The sequence below is a fragment of the Diabrotica undecimpunctata genome, chromosome 5 (genome assembly GCF_040954645.1).
Source record: "Diabrotica undecimpunctata isolate CICGRU chromosome 5, icDiaUnde3, whole genome shotgun sequence".
NCBI classification, from domain to species: Eukaryota; Metazoa; Arthropoda; class Insecta; order Coleoptera; family Chrysomelidae; genus Diabrotica; species Diabrotica undecimpunctata.
This window is the reverse complement of record NC_092807.1, coordinates 24691804-24715088: the sequence shown is the minus strand read 5'-3', so window position 1 is coordinate 24715088 and position 23285 is coordinate 24691804. Positions and strand designations below refer to the sequence as shown.

The 23285-nt window shown below is 34.4% G+C and overlaps 1 protein-coding gene across 1 annotated transcript in view; it reads left to right on the top strand.

Annotated features, from left to right (window-relative positions):
* The window catches only part of LOC140441190 (ribosome biogenesis protein BMS1 homolog), a 53637-nt gene that overhangs the window by 4865 nt on the left and 25487 nt on the right, over window positions 1-23285 (top strand). The window contains exons 4-11 of the mRNA XM_072531755.1: window positions 1150-1472; window positions 1677-1870; window positions 2298-2793; window positions 6489-6778; window positions 10551-10686; window positions 10741-10887; window positions 15587-15762; window positions 17958-18113. Coding sequence (XP_072387856.1) covers window positions 1150-1472; window positions 1677-1870; window positions 2298-2793; window positions 6489-6778; window positions 10551-10686; window positions 10741-10887; window positions 15587-15762; window positions 17958-18113 — 1918 coding nt within the window. The remainder of the gene's footprint in view (window positions 1-1149; window positions 1473-1676; window positions 1871-2297; window positions 2794-6488; window positions 6779-10550; window positions 10687-10740; window positions 10888-15586; window positions 15763-17957; window positions 18114-23285) is intronic.

The window sequence follows — 23285 nt, the reverse complement described above, 5'->3', positions numbered from 1 at the left end:
TTTTCTTCATCACTGGACACTTTAAGTTTCATTGCCATAGTGTCAACTTTGTGGCATGTGTCCACTTTTGGAGTTTTAAATGAAATGTTTATTTTATAAAATTCTTTTTGGTAAATACTGCGCAAACAGGATTAGACACAGAGTCTTTATAAAGAGGTAAAGAGGCACATTGTGCTGAGGTTTAAAAATGCAGGTAAGTACTTTTTATCATTATTTCTCCTGGTATAATGGGATTCGTAGACAGGAAATGACTCTATGTGCTTTCGTACTTCATTAAGCTTTTCAGGAGACTTCTTGTTGGCAGTTGGGTCTTTTGCTTTATTGTCGGTCGAAGGTATACCAGAAGTAGAGCTACTTATGCCATTTTTAATAGTCAATGTAATAAAATATTGCATACTTTTATGAGCTCCTCCTGGACTTTAAGATGGAATGTGTGCGTTACCATTCGAAATTTTTCTTTTTCAGGATCCAGAGTTCGTTTTCTTTTCGTTTTATGCTCCCTTGTTTGTACAAGATTAGAAATAAATGTAACTCTTTTGTCCCTACTTCCAAGAGCCCAGTACTCCCTAAAAATATTTTTTCGTACTTCCTCAGGTAATTTATCTTTACATTTCTCATGACAGAGGTCAAGCTCTTTCATTTTTCTAGCTCTATTCACTTTCCCGTCTAATGTTGAATAACCCTCACCTGCATTTCTGGCTTTATATTTTTCTAGTTTTCTTTTTCGGGAAAATTCATATTACGCGACTTAGACGGTACTTTAAAGTAAAAATGACGAAAGTCACTTTATTTTTAGTTCACTTAACATCTTAGAATCCTTTGTCATTACCGAGAAGCTAAATTCTAAAAAGCAGCTAAAAATTTCGGATTTCTTTGGAAAAAATTAGTATGTCTTTTTTCATTAATTGTAACAAATATGTATTCTTATCTTCAATAAATTTTTTGAGACCAAATGTTTTATTGTTTTAATGATGCGTTCTCACTGGGCATTTTTATCGGCCGATTATTTCGGTCAAGATTTGGCAGAAAATACCAATGAGAACACCTGCAAATGATAAAAATCGATAATAATTGACAAATTTTTATAGCTTGCAAATGTTTTCACTGTATTTATATGTTATAAAATAATACAACGTATCTATTTTCTAGGAATGACGATGACGAATCAACGGATGAAGATACTGAGGAACATCAAGATGGTGATATGCAATTTTCTCAAGGCAAAAGTAACAATGAAATACATTCGAAAGTAAAAGATATCTTAGACAAAATAGAGTCTAGCCAGAAAAAGAAGCAAGAAGATGATGAAGAAAGTGAAAATTCGGATGAAGATCAAGACAATGGATCAGAAAGTGAGGGAGAAGATGACGAAGACACCGGAATGAAATGGAAAGATAATTTATTGGAAAAAGCGAAAGATTCATTTTTGGATCGACAGAGTACAAATAAAAACTTAATGAGACTAGTCTACGGTATGTTTCAATTTTTTTTTTTTTTTCTCTAAGAGTTCTAAGAGTTTTCTAACTATAAGATTTAATTCATTAACAATTTCCAAGCCAGTAGCAAATAAAAGAATTTCAGACATCTTTGAGTCAAGCTTTCGATTCATTCCTTGGAGTTATCCTCAGATTTTCTTGTTATGTTATTGTTATCTTCATTAATTTGTGATATTTTAGATTTCCAAGAAGAATCAGCAGAATCAGAAATAAAAAATGAAGATGACGACGAAGGCAATGAAATTGGTGGTCTATTTAAAAAGGTCTCGAAACAACAACATGAACTAAAGCTAAATAAAGATGTTATGAACTTAACTGAGAGTTCGTTAATGTTACCTTGGAATGCTGTCATGAAAGATTGGACTGAATCAGATGTAAGTAAGTTGTTAGGTTTATCTAATTTTTAATTACAATTATTAAAGCTATTTCATATTAACACTAGTTTTTAAATTTATCTATTTTCACTGTTTTCTTCATTTTTATTTATTTAGCAATGAATTTACTTCTTCATGTATAAAGAGAACTTTTGCTATCTTGTTTTTGTTCTTTAGAACTTTTTGGATTGGAAGTCTTGGTTTATTTTATCTATTGTTTTTACTTTTAAGTTTTCAATGATTATTGGCTATAAGCATGTACGGTATGTTTTATAACATCGTCCAGTCTCTTCTAGTCGAAGTCGAAATTTAACCAACATAGCACAAAATTAATTACCAAATTTACTAGACAGTTGGCACTGAATACAGTGAATAGCGTATATATGAATAAGGACTTAAACGATTAACAATTGGTATTTTATTTCAGAATAAAGAACTAATAATAAATTGTTTCGTCACTGGTAAATGGAAAGATAGTGAGGACGCGAATGAACTACTAAAGCTAGACGATGCAGCTGATTTAAGTGATGATTCTGAAGTTTTTGGCGACTTTGAGGATTTAGAAACGGGCGAAAAACACACGGGCGATTCTTCAAAACCCAAGCAAGTAAAAGGCGAAAAGCGTAAACGAGAAAACCCGGAACAAGACACTAAAGAAGATTCCCAAGCCTTAGCTGAAAAGAAGAAAAAACTTAAGGAGAAATTTGATGCCGAGTATGATTCTCAGGAAAAACTTAATTATTATGATGAGCTGAAGTTATCAGCTGAGAAGCAAGCACAGTTAAATAAAACGGTATTTGAAAATATGCCTGATGATATTCGGGTGCAAATTGAAGGTTATAGACCTGGAATGTATGTAAGAATGGAATTTCAGAGCGTACCTTCAGAGTTTATAGAACATTTTGACCCCACTTATCCACTAGGTAAGTCACAAATTCACAGTTATTTAGTTATTAATAAACTTTTTATGCTTTTGCGGGTACAAACATTTTTTTTTAAACTTGTGATTTATAATTTTTATCTATGGATACTTGTAAATTATCCACAAGTAAAGCATGACTATTACCATATGTCTGTTCTGGGATGGGCAAATATCGAACCACGTAGTAATCTCACTTACGTTTTCATTTAAAAGCTTCAGTCCACTTCAAAAATCCTGAAGCCATTTCGCTTGCTTACCCCACGTCCAGACTTTGATTCATCCCATATCATGCAAGAAATAACATTACCTGAAGTGTCTGAAATCGTATAATTGTATGCCCATAACGTGAGCTTATAAAAACTATGCTGGTTACTTAGGACAGGCGTTAGCAGAAATTTCTGTAAACCAAGTGTCAATAATTTTATTGTTCCACCACTTGTTGCTGCTCTTTCCTTATCAAGTATTTTTAAGTCATACCTGTTACTAGCCTCCAGAAGATGTTATTGATAATCTTGTTCAATATTTTCTTTTCTTTCTATGATCTCAATTTTAGCCAAATTTAATCTGTCATATCACACGTGTCAATGTATGGAAGTTTACAAGAACGATTAAATTCTATGTGAAATATTTCGGAATACAGCCAAGGTTTAGCAACGTTTTCTTCGGGTGTATTTCTTTCCATTAACTCAGAATAAACAAGCTGATTACAGTGCCACACCGCGGTTTACGTCGTTACATGTGCAGGTGATATTAACTCCACTAATACTTTTATTTTACTGGGTATTAAGTGTAAACGATTGTTTAGCTCGGAACTACTGAAGGACTTAATACACTTTCACGTTGTCTATCTTTGGAACCACATTATATAGGATTTAATATCGTATTGCATATGAAAGATGTGAAGTCTGTTATGTACAAAGTGAGATAATACTATTTAAAAAAAAAAGAAGTTAATACTGTTTAGCTCTGAGGTACAGATATATAAGTGTGTGATATAGTCCACCTCTACTATTTTCGGTAGTCAAATGCCTTGGAGAGTAGTTCCGTAGTATTTTCCAATTTTAGGTTTGTAGGTACATTTTTTCAAACTTAAAGTGTGATAATAATAATCAGTGTAATACAAAGTAAGAAGACGAATAAAACTTTACAAGCCAACTGAGATTTAAGTTCGAAAAATTGACTAAAGTTTAAGTATAAACAACACAGTAGTGTTTTTAATGGTAAAGGGTAGATAAGAGGTAAAGCTTTTGAACTATCGAGGTGAGCTTTACTCAACTGTCTGAAGACGTTACAAAATAACTTGTCAGTGAAATACAGCTGAACAAGTACAAATGGATGAAGTTTAAACGTTAAGACTTTGCGATTAATACAACACACATGACAGAGCTAAAATCAAAATGGAGTTCAGGAAAATTACAAGAGATGGAGAGGTCTGGAAATCGAACAAGACAAAACAAACTTTAGAAGCCATGTAAGCCAAAAGGGAAAAAACTATGCTTTAAAGAATTGGCAATGGAAAGGTAAAGGTAAACAAAGAAAAAAATTATCGAAAAAAAAAGACAAATAAAATAGTACTGGCTTTACAAGAAACACATCAGAAATGGAATCTCACAAACGTAGAAGATATAATGCAGCAGGGGAGAAGATATAATGCTCGGAGTCGGTTTTTCGTACAAAAAAAAATACAAAATATAATTAAACATTTCAGGAATATTTCACAAATAATATTATGTAGTATAAGAATAAAAATGGAAGATAGTTTTTTAAGTATCCTGAACATGCACGCATTTAGTGAAGATAACAAAGATGAAGAAAATGAATTGTTTACGAAAATGTAGAAAAATATTTTAATTTATTACCAAAACTTCCATTGATTCATTTACCCATTCCAGAAAGCTGGAACCCTGTATCACCTTGTACAGGTCTAGTGGATTGGTACCATATGTTTTTTGAGTTATTTGAAAGTCTCCAAAAAGTGTTTGCAGCTCGTGATCTAGTACCTCGCAGTAATGCAAGAGATGGTGCACTAATTTAGGTTCTCTGCTATGGAATCTGCAAATTAAGTTTCCATGAAACAGTATCATCAAGTGTCCAATGAAAGGTGCATTTCCAACAAGGAATCATGTTATGATTCTGAGCTGATTCCTGATCGAAGTATTTTGTAGCTATTTCATTGCCGTTTAATCCCCCCATGACCTGGAACCCAAACCAGTGTAACACTTTTATCTTTCGCCAGTCTCTCGAGTTCTCACTATTGATTCCCATACTACATCAATTGCTGCCAATTTATCTTGCAATATCTCACTAGCTGTTCCATATCCATTGGTGATGGTTGTTGGGGATCATCATATGAATGATATGCTAATCCAAGAATTATTATCTCCTTTATATTTACTCCCTCTGTGACCTTCATCTTGCAATATCTCACTAGCTGTTCCATATCCATTGGTGATGGTTGTTGGGGATCATCATATGAATGATATGCTAATCCGAGAATTATTATCTCCTTTATATTTACTCCCTCTGTGACCTTCATCTTTACCATCGTTAAAGATCTGGAACAGAAATTCATCAAAAGCAGTATTTTAATATCTCGTTTGATTATTATACAGTTCCTCGCGAATTTGGCAGATCAACTATAGATAAGTTCTCAGGGCTCTTGTATCAAAGCTACATCGAACCTTCTCATAGAAACAGTTCTACCTGCGCTTTCGTACTATGCTCAGTTCACCTGCAGGACTCTGATTGGAGTCATCGAGGCCTCTGATGGTTTTGAAGGATACTTTTTTGTCTGTAATACGCCTTGAAATGGGCAGCCCTGAATGTTTTGTAGGAGACCTCATCGATCGTGTAGACTAAGATTTGTGCATCCTCCCTCACCTTCCGATTGTTCAACAATCAGTATTCCGTCTTAAGGCCTTGATTTTGTTTCCTTGGACGGGTCCTAATTACTTTCATTGTTTCTCGGGGACGCGGGTGAGGACCATAGGACACCTAGATATATTATTGGGATCGACTACAATCAAGTCTGCCCCTCCCTCAAGCACTATGTAGCCTGTTTGTTGATGATCAAGTCTGCTTGATCCTGATCTAGTTGAATATCAGGATGATATCTGTATTACCGCCATCTTGAATATTTTTGCTCGTTAGAGTTCCTAGGTTTTGTAGTGACTCTTTGTTGCGAGGTATAAGTATTCACTCCAAGTCTCTTTTTCCCCTTGGGTTTAAACCAGTTCCCCGCTTTAGTTTTGTGTAGATTTTCTTTGGTCCACGTCGCAGCAGTCGTTTTTACCTCTCTACTGATCTTCTGTTAATGGGCGTTTTTTAGTAATTATTGACTGAGAGTCTGTTAGTCTCCGGTTGTGGATCGAAGTGTTTTGTAGCTGATCACTTTTTCCAATTTTGCCACTGTTCAGCCAGAACTCGCGTCTCTTCACTATTTTGTGCTAGTATACACTGTTGCAAAAATAAATAAGGCAACAAATAAGCAAGAAATTAATGAAATAACAAATAATATGTAATGTTAAAGATAAGACGATCACAAAAATAGTGAAGAGCAGAGTGAGTTGGTGTTTAAAATAAATATAAAGGAAAAGGTACCAATTAAAAAATATTGTACTTGCTGTATATTTTATATTTCTATTATGAATATTAATTTATATTTTTATGTACTTATAGCATTTATTAATTTTTCAGTAATCGGCGCCCTAAATATGGGAGAAGAAAATGTAGGTTTCGTGAATGTTAAAATTAAAAAACATCGTTGGTACAAGAAAATTCTGAAAACCAATGATCCCCTGATAATTTCTTTGGGTTGGAGGCGATTCCAAACAATACCACTCTACTCGAAGCTGGAAGATGATTTAAAGTTTAGATATTTAAAATATACCCCGGAACATTTAACTTGTAACGCTCACTTTTGGGGACCGATCACTCCACAAGGCACAGGATTTTTGGCGCTTCAAACTGTTGATTCCGAGAGCAACGTAAGTATATTTTATTTATGGAGGTATCTTATTTTTCCTTACGCCATCTCATTGAAGTTGTGAAGACCAGAATCACTGAATAAATTTTTAATGGACGTCTGCTGCATAGAGGAATCAATCAAATGCACTATGCAAACCACAAGATAAACATCAAAAATGGAATTATCAAATCTATATGATAAGAGCCCAAAACAGCTGCTTCAACGAAAACGCATTTCAGGAAGGAAAAAACTGCTAACAAAGGTATTAAGAAAAAATGATTATCCATTGTCATTTACAAACAAGGAATTTCACAAGATTGAAGAAAAGAAGCAACAAAACACCGAAAACAATCAAGAAATGCTCACAAGAAGCAATTTGAAGATAATAACAATACCATATGTATTAGATATAAGGTCTTATCAGAAAAATTAAAAAGGATAGGAAATAAATACAACATCACAACAACATTCAAAACAACCAACACACTGATATATATTCTGTCCAAAACCAAACTAACCAACACACAGATTGGGGAAATGCATCGATAGTATGGAAGAAACATACACATCAGAAAAGAATCAAAGAATCATCTCTCGTTTGTTAGATGAAAAAAAAATGTGCAGCAGAGTATGGGCAAAGAATATAGACGCATATAGAAGGATCTTTCACTGTCATTTTTTAGTCTCTGCAAAGGTTATATACATATTATAGAGAAGAAGACGAAGTTGATCAAGATTTTAGTTCCTTATTTGTACCACTAGGGAGCGGTTATGTCAGCGCTATTAATGCTTTCAAAATATGAAAGAGTGGGACAACAAATGCAACTTTAGATATTTACATAGATACCGCGTGGTCGTAGAATAGCATTAAAATTTTGCATTTTATAAAATTAGAGATCAAATCCTACTTATGCACCATACATTTTTTTTAATAAAATAAAATATTATTAAAATAACTTTTAATAACTGAATCTTTTTAGAAAAAATATTGTGATTCAAATTTTTAATTTAAATATGTACAAATGTACAAATAATATAATTAAAACTCTCTTCTTATTAACTATAAATAAAATTAATTAAAACTCAATCACCGGGAGACAAAGCCCAAAAAATTGTAAGGTGTTTTGATCAAAAAACAATTCCTGGTCTCGTTAGTACGCTAGAATTGCTTTTTAGCACATACACCAAAGAATTATTTTTTACGATTTGAAAATTCGAAATTGTGAAGTATAATTTCGGATTTTTAAATTTAAGAAATAAATAAGTAAGTCTCAAATAACGCCTTTCTAGAGCTCAACAAAGGAAGATGAGGAAAAAGGCAAAAATGGCTGCTGGGACATAGACCATAGCAAATCCCAAGAAATCCAAATCAGCAACACCCCCCTCCCAACTTCGGGAGAATAGCACCCCCCTCCCCCACCCACGCAACAAAGTTGCTAAGAAACCAAGTAGCTCTAACGAGCAGACTAGGTCATATAGCATCGTGACAGAAGTATTCAGAATGGTGGTACCACACAGACACCATCCTGATACTCAACTAGATCGGGCTCAAGCAGATTTGATCATTAACAAACTGGAACAAGCACTTGATGAGGCTCCTGTCGGAGGTGAGAATGAACTTCTGCAGTTCCATAAAACATCGTTTAGCGAAGGGACCCTGTGGGTGAACTGTGTTAACGAGTATACAAAAAAATGGACGACTGAAGTGATGAAGACTATGAAGGGCCTGTGGGAGGGAGCAAACTTAAATATAGTTAATCCAAATAATATGCCCAAGCGCCCCATGGGCCTCACTCGCGTCGCCGAGAAAGAGGTTGATGAAGAAACCATCAGGACCCGTCTAAGGAGGCAAAATCAAGACCGTAAGACAGAAGCCTGGTTGTTATCTCTGTTCCACGAACGTACTGACAGTAAAGATAAAGGTCATAGAGGGGGGAGGTATGAATGAGATAGTTCTCGTATCAGCATACCTCCTATATGATGATCCCGAACAATCATCAAGGGAGTTGCAACAGCTAGTGAGAGATTGCGGGAAAAATGAACTGCAATTAATCATTGGCTATGATGCGAATGCGTACCATCTGACCTGGGGCAGTACAAACACCAAACTGTTAAAAAATGGCATGTCTTAGATAAGGTGTCTTGTTCAGACCATCGAGACAGGCAATGAACATATCAAGGAAACTTATCGTAATACTCGTAGAACAAATTGAGAAGCATCAAGCAGACGTGGAATATTGTTTAGATAAAATTAAAGGGACGATAAGGCATACATTGAACGTAGGCATAGCCGCCGAATAATTTCAAGAGGTTGTCATGTCAGCGTTTGAAGATAACTGTCCGGAGAGAGTGAGGAATTTCAACGGGAAATTAGTTAATTTCCATTTCCATTAATTTAAAGTTATAATTAAAGTTATATAAAATTATAATATATTAAAGTTATAAAATTTTATTTACATGTACGAATTTACATACAAAAAAAGACAGTTTGCAAATCAATGGCATTGAAATTTTATTAAGTGTTGATGCATGAGTTAAATAGCTCTGTTCATAGTCCTTTCCCATTTCCCCCTAACTATATCTGTCATGAGGGTTTTAAGCCGAAGGCCACGGTTTGAGTTTATGCACGCCTCTTCAGGAGTGTTTTGAAGTATAATAACCGTGACCAAATCGCCCATTTGAAATGTCCTATATGCGTCTATATCCTTTGGTATGGGGCACTTGGACATGGGAAATCTGTCTGAGTAACAGATAACACTAACGCCCAGTTCCACCAACGAGATTTAAGTGAAAATTTGATCTTAAGAAATAATTTTCACTTAAGTCCGTTGAGTTTTGTTCTACCAACTAAAATATTTACTTAAGTACAAATATTTTTGCTTAAGCTTAAGTCACCTACTATGACGACTTAAGCAAAAATTTTAACTTGGAGCATGCATTGAAATTCATCTTCTGTCATATATTGACAATTGACACATAAGTGAGGTTGATTTTCTTCTGTTGATCGTCGATGTTAGGTTAACTCGCATTTTTTCGGTCTAATTTGATTTTTTATTTTTATATTATTATTTAATCTGTAGTATATTATATCGTAGTATAGTAATCTATAGTATAAAAGTAGTATATAGTATATAATAGTTTATAGTGCATAGTTGTTTTTGTGTTGATGAGATTTTTATTTTTATATTTTTTTTTTGTTGTAAATATCACCGAAATGTATAGTTTATCGTGTATATATAGAATATAGTGTGTACTATAGTTTAAACTATATTTATTTTACACTAGCTACAAAATAAAATATCAAAATACACAAGAACATAGGTCACCATTTACATTTACAATAAATATTGAAATGACATTGAATTAAAGACACATCAACATGACACAAATGTTCTTCTTTTTCTTCATTTTTTGTTGTTTCTGTATTAATAACGAATCAACAATTTAAGAATTTCTGACAATTTTGCAAAGTTGGTATTTCTGAGAACTTAAGTTTTTTCTTGGTTAAGTTAGTAAAAACTTGTATGGTGAAACGTAAATTACAACTAAGAAATTTTTTTGACTAAGCAAAACTTAGGTAAGATTTTACTTAGATCACATTGGTGGAACCGGACATAATACTTTACTAACGCAGATTAATTGTTGACAATTAATTAATACCGACCTCTCGTTCTTTTCGCTAATTGTTAGGAGTCCGGAAACTCGAGGCAAAACATGTCATATCGCCACCTCACCATAAATGACGTTCACTGTAATTGTGATATATTATTGATTTATAATTTTTTTTTCAGGTGATTAAAAAACTTGGATTTAGGATAGCAGCGACGGGTTCAGTATTAGAACTGGATAAGAACACAAGGATATTAAAAAAACTAAAACTAATAGGACATCCGCTAAAAATTTACAAAAAGACTGCATTTATTAAAGGTACTTAATGGTGTACGTTTCGAAAACTATTTTAAAACAATATTATTTTTGCAGGAATGTTCAATAGTTCGTTAGAAGTGGCAAAATTCGAAGGAGCCCGAATAAAGACAGTTTCTGGTATAAGGGGTCAAATAAAAAAGGCTGTTAATAAACCGGAAGGTTGCTTTAGAGCAACCTTTGAAGATAAAATACAGTTGAGTGGTAAGTAATACATGGTAGAATTATAAAAGACTGGGCAAACGGTAACGCAACATTTGGAAATAAGGATACCTTTAAATGTGTTGTCTTACGAGTAGGTTTTAAAGCTTGTTAAGAAAAAATCTTAACAATGGTAAAATACTTTTATTTTCTCGATAAAAGCAATGCATTTTTGTACAAGTCATGACGTAATTTTTCAATTGTTTTGAAATTTTACAGCTAATGTGACAATATTTTGTTATTCTCGTTAATCCTTTCGAAATAGTTTTATTTAATCATGTAAATACAAAACCTACCTTTACAATTAACTATAGAAAGAAGGTTAAATGGGGAGTTGTACGATGATATGACGAGTGTAATAAAGATTGGACAAAAAGTGACAAAAAAGATAAAAGTGACCAAAGGACTTCGCCAAGGCTGCTGCATTGCACCTACACTCTTTAAGATTTATTTGGAGGGGGTTTTGGATATTTGGAAAAGAAAATGTGAACCTATGGTTGTTAAAATTGGAGACCATACACTGTACAGCTTGCATTTTTCTGATGACCAAGTAATACTTGCAGAAGATCAAGATGATATCCACTACATGTTACGAAAAATAGATGAAGAATATACTAAGTGGGGCTTATCAATTAATCCATCAAAAACAGAGTACGTAGTAGTGGGAGGTGAAGGAAAGCACTTAGAACTAGGAAGCAAACAAATTCAAAATACTGATAGCTATAAATATCTCGGTGTAAACATTACAAACAATGGTCGGAATACAAAAGAAATAGCTACTAGAATTGGTCAAGGAAATTCAGCAATACGTCAACTGAATAGTATACTTTGGAATAACCACATCACCCGAAACACAAAAATTAGGATATACAAAACTATCATAGAAAGCATTGCTACATATGGTTCAGAACTTTGGGTAATAAATAAAAATGACTCATCCAAAATAAAAGCAATGGAAATGAATTATTGGAGAATATGTTGCCAACTCACTAGAAGAGATAGAGTAAGGATGAAATCAGAGAGCGTATGGGCATAGACATTGACGTCCTGGAAACTATAGAATGCAAAAGGCTGAAATGGTATGGCCATGTAGAAAGGATGAATGATCAACGATGGCCAAAGAGAATATTACAGTGGATCCCCACCAACCGCAGGAAAAAGGGAAGACCAAGAAGATCGTGGAGACAAGAAGTAAAAGGTGCAATGGAAGATAGGGGTCTACAAGTAGATGACTGGAACGATCGCAAGCGTTGGAAGCTAGGTTGTGAGAAACGGCGGCAGCTGTAATAAACTCGTTATATATATATATATATATATATATATATATATATATATATATATATATATATATATATATATATATATAAGAAGGTTAAATAATTACAAGAAAGAAGAATTGAAAGTTTTATGATAGTTCTGTACCTCTGGGGCATTAAAACTTAATAAGAAAGATTACCTAGGAATCCTTAGTTATTTTTCGTATGTCACTGTTTGAACAACTTAAATTTTAAGCCCTGATAGTGTTGAGATGGGATAAGAGTGATTATTTAAATTTATATATATATATATATATATATATATATATATATATATATATATATATATATATATAATATAATATAATATATATAACCGCGTTGAGAATTTAAAACTCGACGTTTCGGCACCCATTTTGGAGCCATTATCAAGAGTGATACGGTTCGGTTCGAGTTCGGGGTCTCAATCTGCCTACTCCCCTCACTCGAGACGTACCAGTATCGTGTTCTATATTGCAAGAACTGTCTCTCGGCACTGAGGTCTCAATCTGCCTACTCCTCAGTGTCGAGTGACAACCGGTCTTACCCTGTGTGGCTGCTTTTATACTCGCTGTATGCGCGGGAACGGTATGCGCTGACGTGGTCTGAACTGACGTGGCCTGAGCGGTGTGGGCGGGAGGTCGCTGAAGCAGGGGTCGCCATGTTGCCGGCAATCGTTTCGCGTCATCGCGCGTGTTCAAGCTGTTAGGCCGTTTTTCGATTTCGATAGCTTCACGGATGATTCTCGCTTTTAATGAGCGGATGGGAGCGATGGTTTTTGCTTTTTCGAAATCTATTTTATGGCCTGTCTGAATATGATGTTGGGCTAGGGCTGAAGTGGTATCGGAATGTTTGACTGATAGAGTTCTTGGAGATCTTCCCCTAGGTCTCTTTCCTTCAACTCTACCCTCGACTATCAGTTTTTCCATCGTACCTATTCTTCTAGCAATGTGTTCAAATTACTGCAAATATCTCTGTTGCATTTGTTTAAGCAATATATCCTTTACTTTAAGTTGTTCTAATATCGATACGTTAGTGCGATAATCAATCCAGGATATCCTCAACATGCGGCGGTATACCCACATTTCAAAAGCGTCCAGTTTATTTTTATCCGCTTTCTTTAAGGTCCACGTTTTGGATGCATATGTCGCTATGGAAAAAATGAGCGCCCTTACCGCTAATACTAATATTACTTAAACTGTCAACTTCTTGAGTGTACATACAGTTTCTGACATTCCATACATTACTAGACATTTTGGAATTTTTCGATGACATCTCGATCTTTCTAGATTTCTTTAATACTCCTTCTTTTTCGTCAAGGGACTTTTTCTGTATGGAATAAATTAACAATGTGTCCAAAATTTTGGGTAATATGAACAGAGCACTTTGGATCAGTTTTAATTCCGTCTGTGGAAACGATATGTCCTAAATAGTACGCCTCTTTGAAATAGTAAACATTTTTTATATTATTTCTTATATATTTCGTATAAACATATCTTATAATGCTTTAAATTGGCATTTCTCAATCTGTCAAATATCTCACTTTTTCATATGCTCATCCAATGTTTTAGACTTAATCATTATATCATCAAGATAAGTTATTCCAGGTAAGTCCTCTTAAACCCGTCTCCATCAGACGTTCAAACGTAGCCGGAGCATTACAAAGACAAAATGGTAGAACCTGAAACGTGTACAGACCACTGTCAGTTAAAAAAGCTGTTTTGTCAAAATCATCAGGATGTACTGATTGATGGTTGATGTAACCTGGTTTAATCTTCTGGAGTCCACACAAAAGTGAGTAGATCCGTCTTTCTTAGTTACCAAGACTACTGGCTAACACCAGGGGCCCGAAGCTTCTTCGATGATATCGGCATTTATCAGGTCTTGTATTATGTTTTCAACTTCTTTTTGCCATTAATAAATTCATTAATTTTGTCTGATTCTTCAGTTGTTAAGTAATCAACATTTCTGATTAGTTGTTTCAAGATGCTAGCGTCAGCTGAACAACTTGAAGCTGTATTCTTTTTTAAATATTTTTCGCACTTGATATTTTTTCTATATTGGAGTACAGAATGCTATTTGTTGTTATTTCTCTAATATAAAAGGCTTTTTAGACAAATTAGCAATGCTTACTGGAATCATCTCATCTACATTAACGAGGAACTTGGCTATCAAAATTCCGTCAGTAACGAGTCTTTTCCTTTCCAGAACGCCTAAATGTAGTCCAAAACGTCTCGTCAGGATGAGGATTTTCTGTATCCTCACTCATTATAACTCTTACTTGAGGTATAGATTCTTCCAAATTTATTATGATAACTTCTTGTTGTCTGGCGAGTAAGAAAGAATGTGCCGTATAAAAAGCAACAACGTGCTGATCGTGATGTATGGATAAGCTGAACTGGTTGCGAAGATAAAGGCAGCGGATTATATGATATATTTGTTTGTATTTTGAGAACGATTTCCGAAGTGGAAATTGAAACGTCAATAAACGTACTTTAACCTTTAATTGTGGCTTATTCCCATTTAAATAGTAATTGATTATATGATATGTCACAAGAACGGCCAGTGAAGAAACTACTCTAAGTAAAAAGATATTATCGACAGTAATTTATATGTTTAAGATTAATAAAGTGTTGCGTTCCTTTTATCCAGAAGTTCAGAATTACTTTTACATTTTCAATATACAGTATACTCCCTCTATAACGAACACGGTTATTACGAGGTTTCGCTTATAACGAGATACATTAGATGTCCCGTGAAATTTCTATTGAACTATAACCGTCTGTAGCGAGGCAAATTTGGTTATAACGAAAGATATATTATAAATAAGATCCAAAAACGTGTTTTTTGGTAAGTGTTTTTTACGTTTTTAGTCGGGTCGTGGCTATAAATAAATACCTTTTCAAACAGCCCCTCAATAAACTTAACTGCAGCCCGCAATAAACTTCTTTACAATGAATAAATACAACTGTTTCACATCTTTAGAAAATATATGATAGAATGATACTGGACCATTTAAAGCAGTTAAAAATAACAGAGTTCTTAAAATTGCAGAAGCAATAGTTTATGTTATCCTTGAAAATACGATTTATACATTATGTAATTGGAAAAAAATTTAAGTACAGCTTTTTTGTTCTAACGTATATCATTTATAATAAAAGTAAATAACTTTTTTTCAAAAACGCCATTCAAACAATATTTATTAGCATCTTATATTGCTCCGAATGGCTTCACTATAGGAAGTTAATGGTTTAGAAAACTACAGATTCATATGTATGCACAGTATTATGATTGTCTGATATAACGAGATCGGCTTATAACGAGGTAATTAGTCTGTCATTTTAGTTCTCGTTATAGAGGGAGTCTACTGTATTTCATTTACTTGTAAATGTATCTGTTTGTTTCAGATATTGTTTTCTGTAGAACTTGGTTCAAAGTTGATGTACCCAACTTCTATGCTCCAGTAAATACGTTATTATTACCGCCAGAGAAAAGAAACTCGTGGAGGGGTGTTAGAACCACTGGTGAAATTAAACGGGAAAGGGAAATCAGAAATGAAGCTAATAAAGATAGTCTTTACACGGTAAGTTAAAAACCAAATCACAAACACCAATAACATCACTGAAATTCTCGATTCTAAAGTAGTCAGTTACTACAACTAGACATACATTACCGGTTATTCCCCTCTTTACATATGCGGATGAGATTAATGCGTGTTTAACACAATCGTTTTTACGGAGAAATGTCGAAACAGTTCGATTGACCATTAAGATAAGAGTACAAGTGTAAATTGATCTATCGATGCAAATATTTTTCAAATATTTGCTAAATATTGGAAACGGTAAAATAAAATTGCATCCAAATACACAATGCATCAAACTTCTATATAATTTCTGCACTTTTGTTGAGACCAAACATGAATTAATTGTAAGTGTCTTCCCGGCTATACTGAATAATTACTTGAATCATAATTGGCTCAGTGAGCGCGCAATTTTGACGGCAAAAAATGTTGATGGTAACGAAATTAACTTTCAGATTCAACAGTTGTTACCAGGTGACCTGATATCTTATAATTCAGTCGACAGTATTGTTAATGAAGACGAATTTACGTCCAATTTACGAATTTACATGAGACAATATTGTCCCAATTTGGAAGTTATTTTGATAATAATTATCTTTCTTATTTTTGAAGTTATACTTCTATACGAGCGTTCGACGTCGGAAATTTGTACGGGAGTGAATCGGCAAAATCATTACGGTTCATTATATCAATCGGCATCATCAATATGTAAGATATAGGTAAGAGAGAGACAGAAGATATATTTTCTCTCTCGAGAATGTATGAGCAAGAACTGTCAATTTTGAAATACATTACTGTTATATCTAATTGGCAAATTTTTTGCGTGTTTTGTTCATACGCTGGTATATGCGAGTTCGAATCCCAATACGAATTTCCTTTTTTATTTTTGAAATATTTAAAAACCCCATGTTAATCTTATTAAATATATGTAATATACGCAAAAATGCGAAATTTTAAAATAAAATGAAAATTTACAACATAATTCGAGTTGTTGGTTTTTTGTTTTTTTCTTCCACGAACATTTTTTGAAGTTATACTTCTATACGCGCGTTCGACGTTAGAAATTTGTACGGGAGTGAATCGGCAAAATCATTACATATGTAAGATATAGGTAAGAGAGAGACAGAAGATATATTTTCTTCTGTCTGAAAAAAATGTTCCTTTTGTAAATATATTTAATATTTATTAATATTATATATATATATATATATATATATATATATATATATATATATATATATATATATATATATATATATATATATATATATATATATATATATATATATACCCGGTATTTAGGCGTTCGACGCCCTTCCGGTAGGGATCTATGGAGGAGTATCACCTAGCCGCAAGCCCTTATCTCTTGCCGTACTGCTCCACCATAGGCCGATCAGATACCAGCATATTCTAGACTAAGCCGCAGATTCATTGTAGAATTTTAAACTGCTGCGTTAGCCTTTTTGTTTTCTGCACACCGAGCTGGGGATCGAACTGACATCTCTCGCATTGAAGCGAAGGAGAAGCCAGCCGCCCAGCCCGCTTGGCTAATCCGATCGACTTTATTAATATTAATATTAATATTATTATCATGGTAAATTAAACATATGCGTAAGTAAGTTATATATTGTCATTTTTAAATACTTATGAATATTGCATTTTAATTTGTATTGTATTTTATATTAATAACAAAATAAACAATGAATTTTACTGCCGAGTATGTTTTAAAAATTTTTTTGCATTCAACTCCTTTCATATATATAAAAATATACATTTTCATCAAAATATTGATTCAATCTTTCATTTACTATACTCCTATTACAGGTCAAATATTGTTTATATACAGCAAACGATGCACCATGTACCTATATACCTAATTTTGTTTCTCTTTCTGCTCTCTCTTACCTATAGCATTACATATGTAATGATTGTGTAGATAGACGTCCATATAAATTTGTAACGGCGAACGCGTGTATAGAAGTTTAACTCCTACCGGCAGTCCCACTGGACTGCCACACCCGTTTTTTTTATTGTTTTTATATATATTATCTTTTTCCAGTTACTGTACTAAATTTAGTTAATTTTAACGTAGAACTGCATTTAAAATTTTTAGTATTGTGTAATACGTTCATAAAAAACGCACAATAAAAGTCAAAACTTATTTTAAATATTCTTAGAATTTCTTTTCTTTGTTACAGACGATTGAAAGAGAGCCTAAACCGTTCAAGCCGCTTATTATTCCCAAAAAGCTTCAACAGGCTTTACCATACAGAGATAAGCCAAAACATCTGCAGAGGTCCGGTAAAAAGGAGATCGATAGGGTAGCAGTTATAGCTGAACCAGAAGAGACAAAGGTAAGTCGTTTTGTTGTATAGTGAAATATAATGCAGACAATTATGAGAACTTAATGAAGAATGATATTAACAATCTGTAATTTTAGGTTGGCAATTTTTTTTTATATTTGTGTATTAGAGTTGGTGCAACAAACCTCATGTACATTGGAAATACGCATGACATAAAAAATGCATCCTAAAAACATTGACTGTTTTAGTTAATACCGAATTTCTCATGAACTTCAAAAATTTTCCATTCGAATTCTGCATTAGGGAGCTGTTATAAGAGCGCTAATGCAGTCGCGTTTATAATGCGGGAAACAGGGCGCATAATTTCCAAGTTACACGTGACTGTAGTTGCGTCGCGTTGACAGAGCTACGCTTAACTTGTCGTTCGTAAAATTTACCCCTTGGTAGTTCAAAAATAATGACAAACACAGATGACCCCAGACGTATAACTATAAATGGCAGTGAGATAGAACAAATCCAGGAATATATCTACCTAGGCCAAATCCTGAGACTTGACAAAGAGAACCAAAGTGAGGAAATTACTAGAAGAGCAAGACTAGCATAGGCAGGATTTGGAAAACTTAGTTGGATACTTAAGAACCGCAAAATACCCCAATACTTGAGGAGCAAAGTGATCAACAAATGCATCCTTCCTATCATGACATATGGATGTCAAACCTGGACCCTAACCAAGACAAACATGAATAAACTAGCCACAACAGAAAGAACAATGGAAAGAGCAATGTTAGGTATAAGACTGTCAGATAAAAAGAGGAACGACTGGGTAAGATCCAAAACAAAAGTCGAGGACATAGCAACAAAAATCGCCAAACTTAAATGGAGCTTTGCGGGCCACACTGCTAGACAAAAAGACCAACGTTGGAATACTACAATACAACATTGGAGACCTTACGAAAGTAAACGACCAAGAGGAAGACCACAGATGAGATGGGTTGATGACATTAAAAGAATAGCCGGAACAAATTGGAAATATGTTGCTCAGGATAGAGACCGATGGAAGGAGTTGGGAGAGGCCCATGTCCAAACATGGACGACAGAAGGCTGAGAAGAAGAAGAAGTGCTATTGTCCAGTTGGCGCTGCTAACGCGACAACAGTAGCCCTCGTATAACAGGGCCTTTAGATAGGATGCGGATGCATTAAGATACAATTTAATAAAACTATTACGTAAATGAATACGATTACATATAAATTTTAAATCGAAATACAGGGCGAACAATCACAGGCATTTGAAACGCATGTTGGGCTGCGACAGGGAGATGCGCTGGCGTGTCTCCTTTTCAACATAGCTTTGAATAAGGCGGTCAGGGATGCCCAAATAGACAGCAGAGGAAACATTTTTAATAAATCATCCCAAATTTTGGCATATGCAGATGATGTTGATCTAGTTGACCGCACAACACGCAAGCTAGAAGAAATGTATACCACCTTGTCAAACGCCTCAAAAAATATGGGCCTGCAAGTAAATGAAAATAAAACTAAGATAATGGCATCAACACCCAACAATAGAGCCAGAAACACCGGCCACCAATTCACGGTTGATAATTCTACCTTTGAAGTGGTGGACAAATTCACATACTTAGGCTCCCTGATCACCAAGGAGAACGTCATGACGGAAAAAATCAAGCGAAGAATAATCCTAGCAAACAAATGCTATTTTGGACTGAGTAGACATATGAGAAGCAGAAACTTAAGCCAAAAAACAAAAATAACCATATACAAAACCCTTATACAACCAGTGTTGACATATGGGTCGGAGACATGGACCATTTCCAAGGCAGATGCAAATCTCCTGCTTATATTTGAACGAAGGATCCTGAGAAGAATATTTGGTTGCATCTGTGAAAATGGTGTTTGGAGAAGGAGGTACAACTACGAGATATATCACAGATATAAACATATATTTGGTGGTAAAGACGTAGTATCCTTTATAAAAATAGGAAGACTAAGATGGGCAGGACATCTGGCAAGATCACAGCAGAACAACCCTCCTAGAAGAATCCTTATGTCACAACCTGTGGGAAGTAGAAATAGGGGTAGACCAAAACTCAGATGGAGGGATGGTGTAGATAAGGATGGTAGACAAATAGGCGCAGCAAACTGGCAACAGTTGGCAATGGATAGAACTGACTGGCGTAATAGACTTGGGAAGGTCGAGGCTCTTTTATAGGGCTGTAGCACCAATGATGATGATAAATTTTAAATAATTTGTGAGAAAACCTATTACTAAGACAGGTTATTTTTAATATAGGTAATCCACATACGGAGAAAAACGTTACTCTTTATAATAATGTTTATGTAAAATATTTACAATTGATTTAACTATTTCATCATCATCATCCAGCCTTCATTTATCATGTTCACTGCTGGACATATGCCTTGCTTAAACTCCGCCATTCTTTACGATTTTGTGCTCTTTGTTGCCAATTTTTGGTGATACGCCTGATGTCAGCCCAACGTGTAGGTGGTGTTCCTCTACTACGTTTGGTCTTTGCCTCCAATTTGTAATTTTGCTCGTCCATCGTGAGTCGTGCATTCTCGCTCCATGGCCTGCCCAGTTCCATTTCAGTTCCGCTATGCGTTCCACAACATCAGCAGTACTCGTCCTTATCGCAGATCTTTTCTTATTCGGTCCCTAAACGTCACTCCTAGCACCGTTCCATTCGTATCTGTGTCACTCTCAATTTCGAGAGTCATAGTTTCCGCCTCATAGGTCATGACCGGTAATATGCAATGGTCAAATACTTTTGTTTTGAGGCCTATTGGCCCTAATGTGTATGTTGGCCCTACTGAGGTATATTGGCCCTAAGTGTGTCTCGCAGTTTTCCAAAGGCTGCCTACACTAAAGTAATTCGCCTTTGGATTTCGCATGTTCAGTTATCCCTATACGTATATTTCTCCACCAGTTCTACCAATTTGTCTTGAATAGTTAAATGGTTTTGGTTGATAGTTTTGGTCAAGTTCATTTTGAGGCCCATGCAAAGTACAATTCATTTAACATATATCTGTGGCTTCTAAATTATGTGTGATAAGGACTGTAACGCTACCGTGCTACAATAATATTACAAGGCCAGAATCGCTCGTTGTCGAAGAGAATTAGGGCGGGGTTATAGAAACTATATCGTATTTTAAATTCAAGCACAATTAGATAATATGAAATTATAATTTATTATTGGACGCCACCCCTGGTTTATCCTCAAAGGGGAAGAGCAAAAAAAAATTAAGATTTATTGAAAGTGTACAAGAAAACTATTCTTTATTATTTCTTAGCAATGAACAAAAAGAAAACATTAAAAGTTACGTCATCCCAAAGGGATTCCAAAATATTATTTTATGTTAACATTATCATAAACAAAAAATCTTTGTATCGTATTAAATTAAGAATTGGTTATAAAGAAAATGAATGTATATATATATTAACCCCAAATTTCGAAATTTGTTTACATTGAAAATAATATAGTTATTTATCAACTAGGAACAATGAAGAAAATAAACCTTTAAATTAAATTAGAACACTTCACTATATTTTCATTTTTTTTGAGTTCATAATCATTTCTGTTGTCTTGAAAGTAGGTATAATAAAAATTGGTACAACCTTAATCTGCTCTGTTTCTCTTCTTATTTAATGTCACCAAATAAACCATTGATTCAGCTACGTACTATATCAAATCACCACCATCCTAGATAAGAGGGGTTAGGGATTCCAAAAAAAGATACTGCTACTGGGCCATGATCTGGAATAACTCCATAGCAATACTATCTTGCGACGAGTATTAGAAATATAATAGCAGCATTATAGCCTCTCCAATAAGGGTCTAAAAAAATAAATATCTATCTGAAATATGGACAAGAAAAGGATTTATTAACTCACCTCTGAATTGAGACCCACTTTGGAAACACGTCTTAACGGTTGGACGGTCTTAACAGAAAAGAGCGAAGCGCTGTCATGGCGCCTGAATCTGGAAATTGGGCGTGAGTGACAAGTTGAAAAATATGCTCATCTACCGGATATATTTGGGAATTACAGAAGAATCCTTGAGTCGGCTACAGGTAGGTACTTGACAGATAGATGGGGCTATTAGTTTTATTAAAAAAAAATATAATCGAAATATATAATGAGTTTCTTTTAAATCTTTTGAAACGGTTACACAGCCCTCCCCACGATTTCAACTGGGTACCAGCGTGGAATCGGACTAGGCATGGTGGCACACCATACTAACCTTTTCAAAAGTGGGAATAGATATACGGAGAGGTAAGACAAACAGAATGGACAAATGTAGCTACAATCTGGACTCACAGAATCCTTCTTTCACAACTCACGTGGGAACAACTCAAAGATTTCAGAACAAAGCGAAACAGAACGCATAGAATATTTATGACTCAACTATAAAAATGTAAACAAAAAAAAATTGCATTCTCACTCTCAAAATGCATAGGGTATTTCACCTATAACCAATATCATGAACAAAGCGGAATAAAACAAAGCATATCTACAAATCATTATTTGAGACCAAATGCTCGCATTCAATCGAAACAATATAATTAAGATATTATTATTTGAAATTTCATAAGTAATATAAAGCAAAACATACTAGTGTTGTCACCAAGATACAAAACAGATAATTTACTGCGTAGTCGTTATGAGACCTAACACAATAAAACACAAAAAAAAATAATGTTATCGTTTGTTCGGAAGCGTAGAGTCTTTCATCTATGACTTAATCCACGAATAACATAAGAATAATAATACAATCGTATCATTAACGCCATAAGATACAAAATACAAATGTGTCATCGTTTGTTCGGAAGCATAGAGTCTTTCATCTATGACTTAATCCACGAATAACATAAGGTAATAACGCAGCGCGTCATTATAGACACATTTAGAAATACACAAATAAAAGGAAAGAGTTACTAATAGTTCAAAATTGGGTACATTAAAGTTCTACAAAGACAAGCCTTAATAAGTTTACTGGGAAAGGTAGACATCAGAATTTCTGTAAGACACATCTATATTTAGAAACAAAAAAAAGCTGATGTTTAGTTATTAGTATGACAACTAGAATTTGTGATAACTAACGTGTATCATCCGCCTATAATAGGGACAACATTGGTAGGTCAACTTCGGGTAGGGTCAACTTCGGGTAGGGTCAACTTCGGGTAGG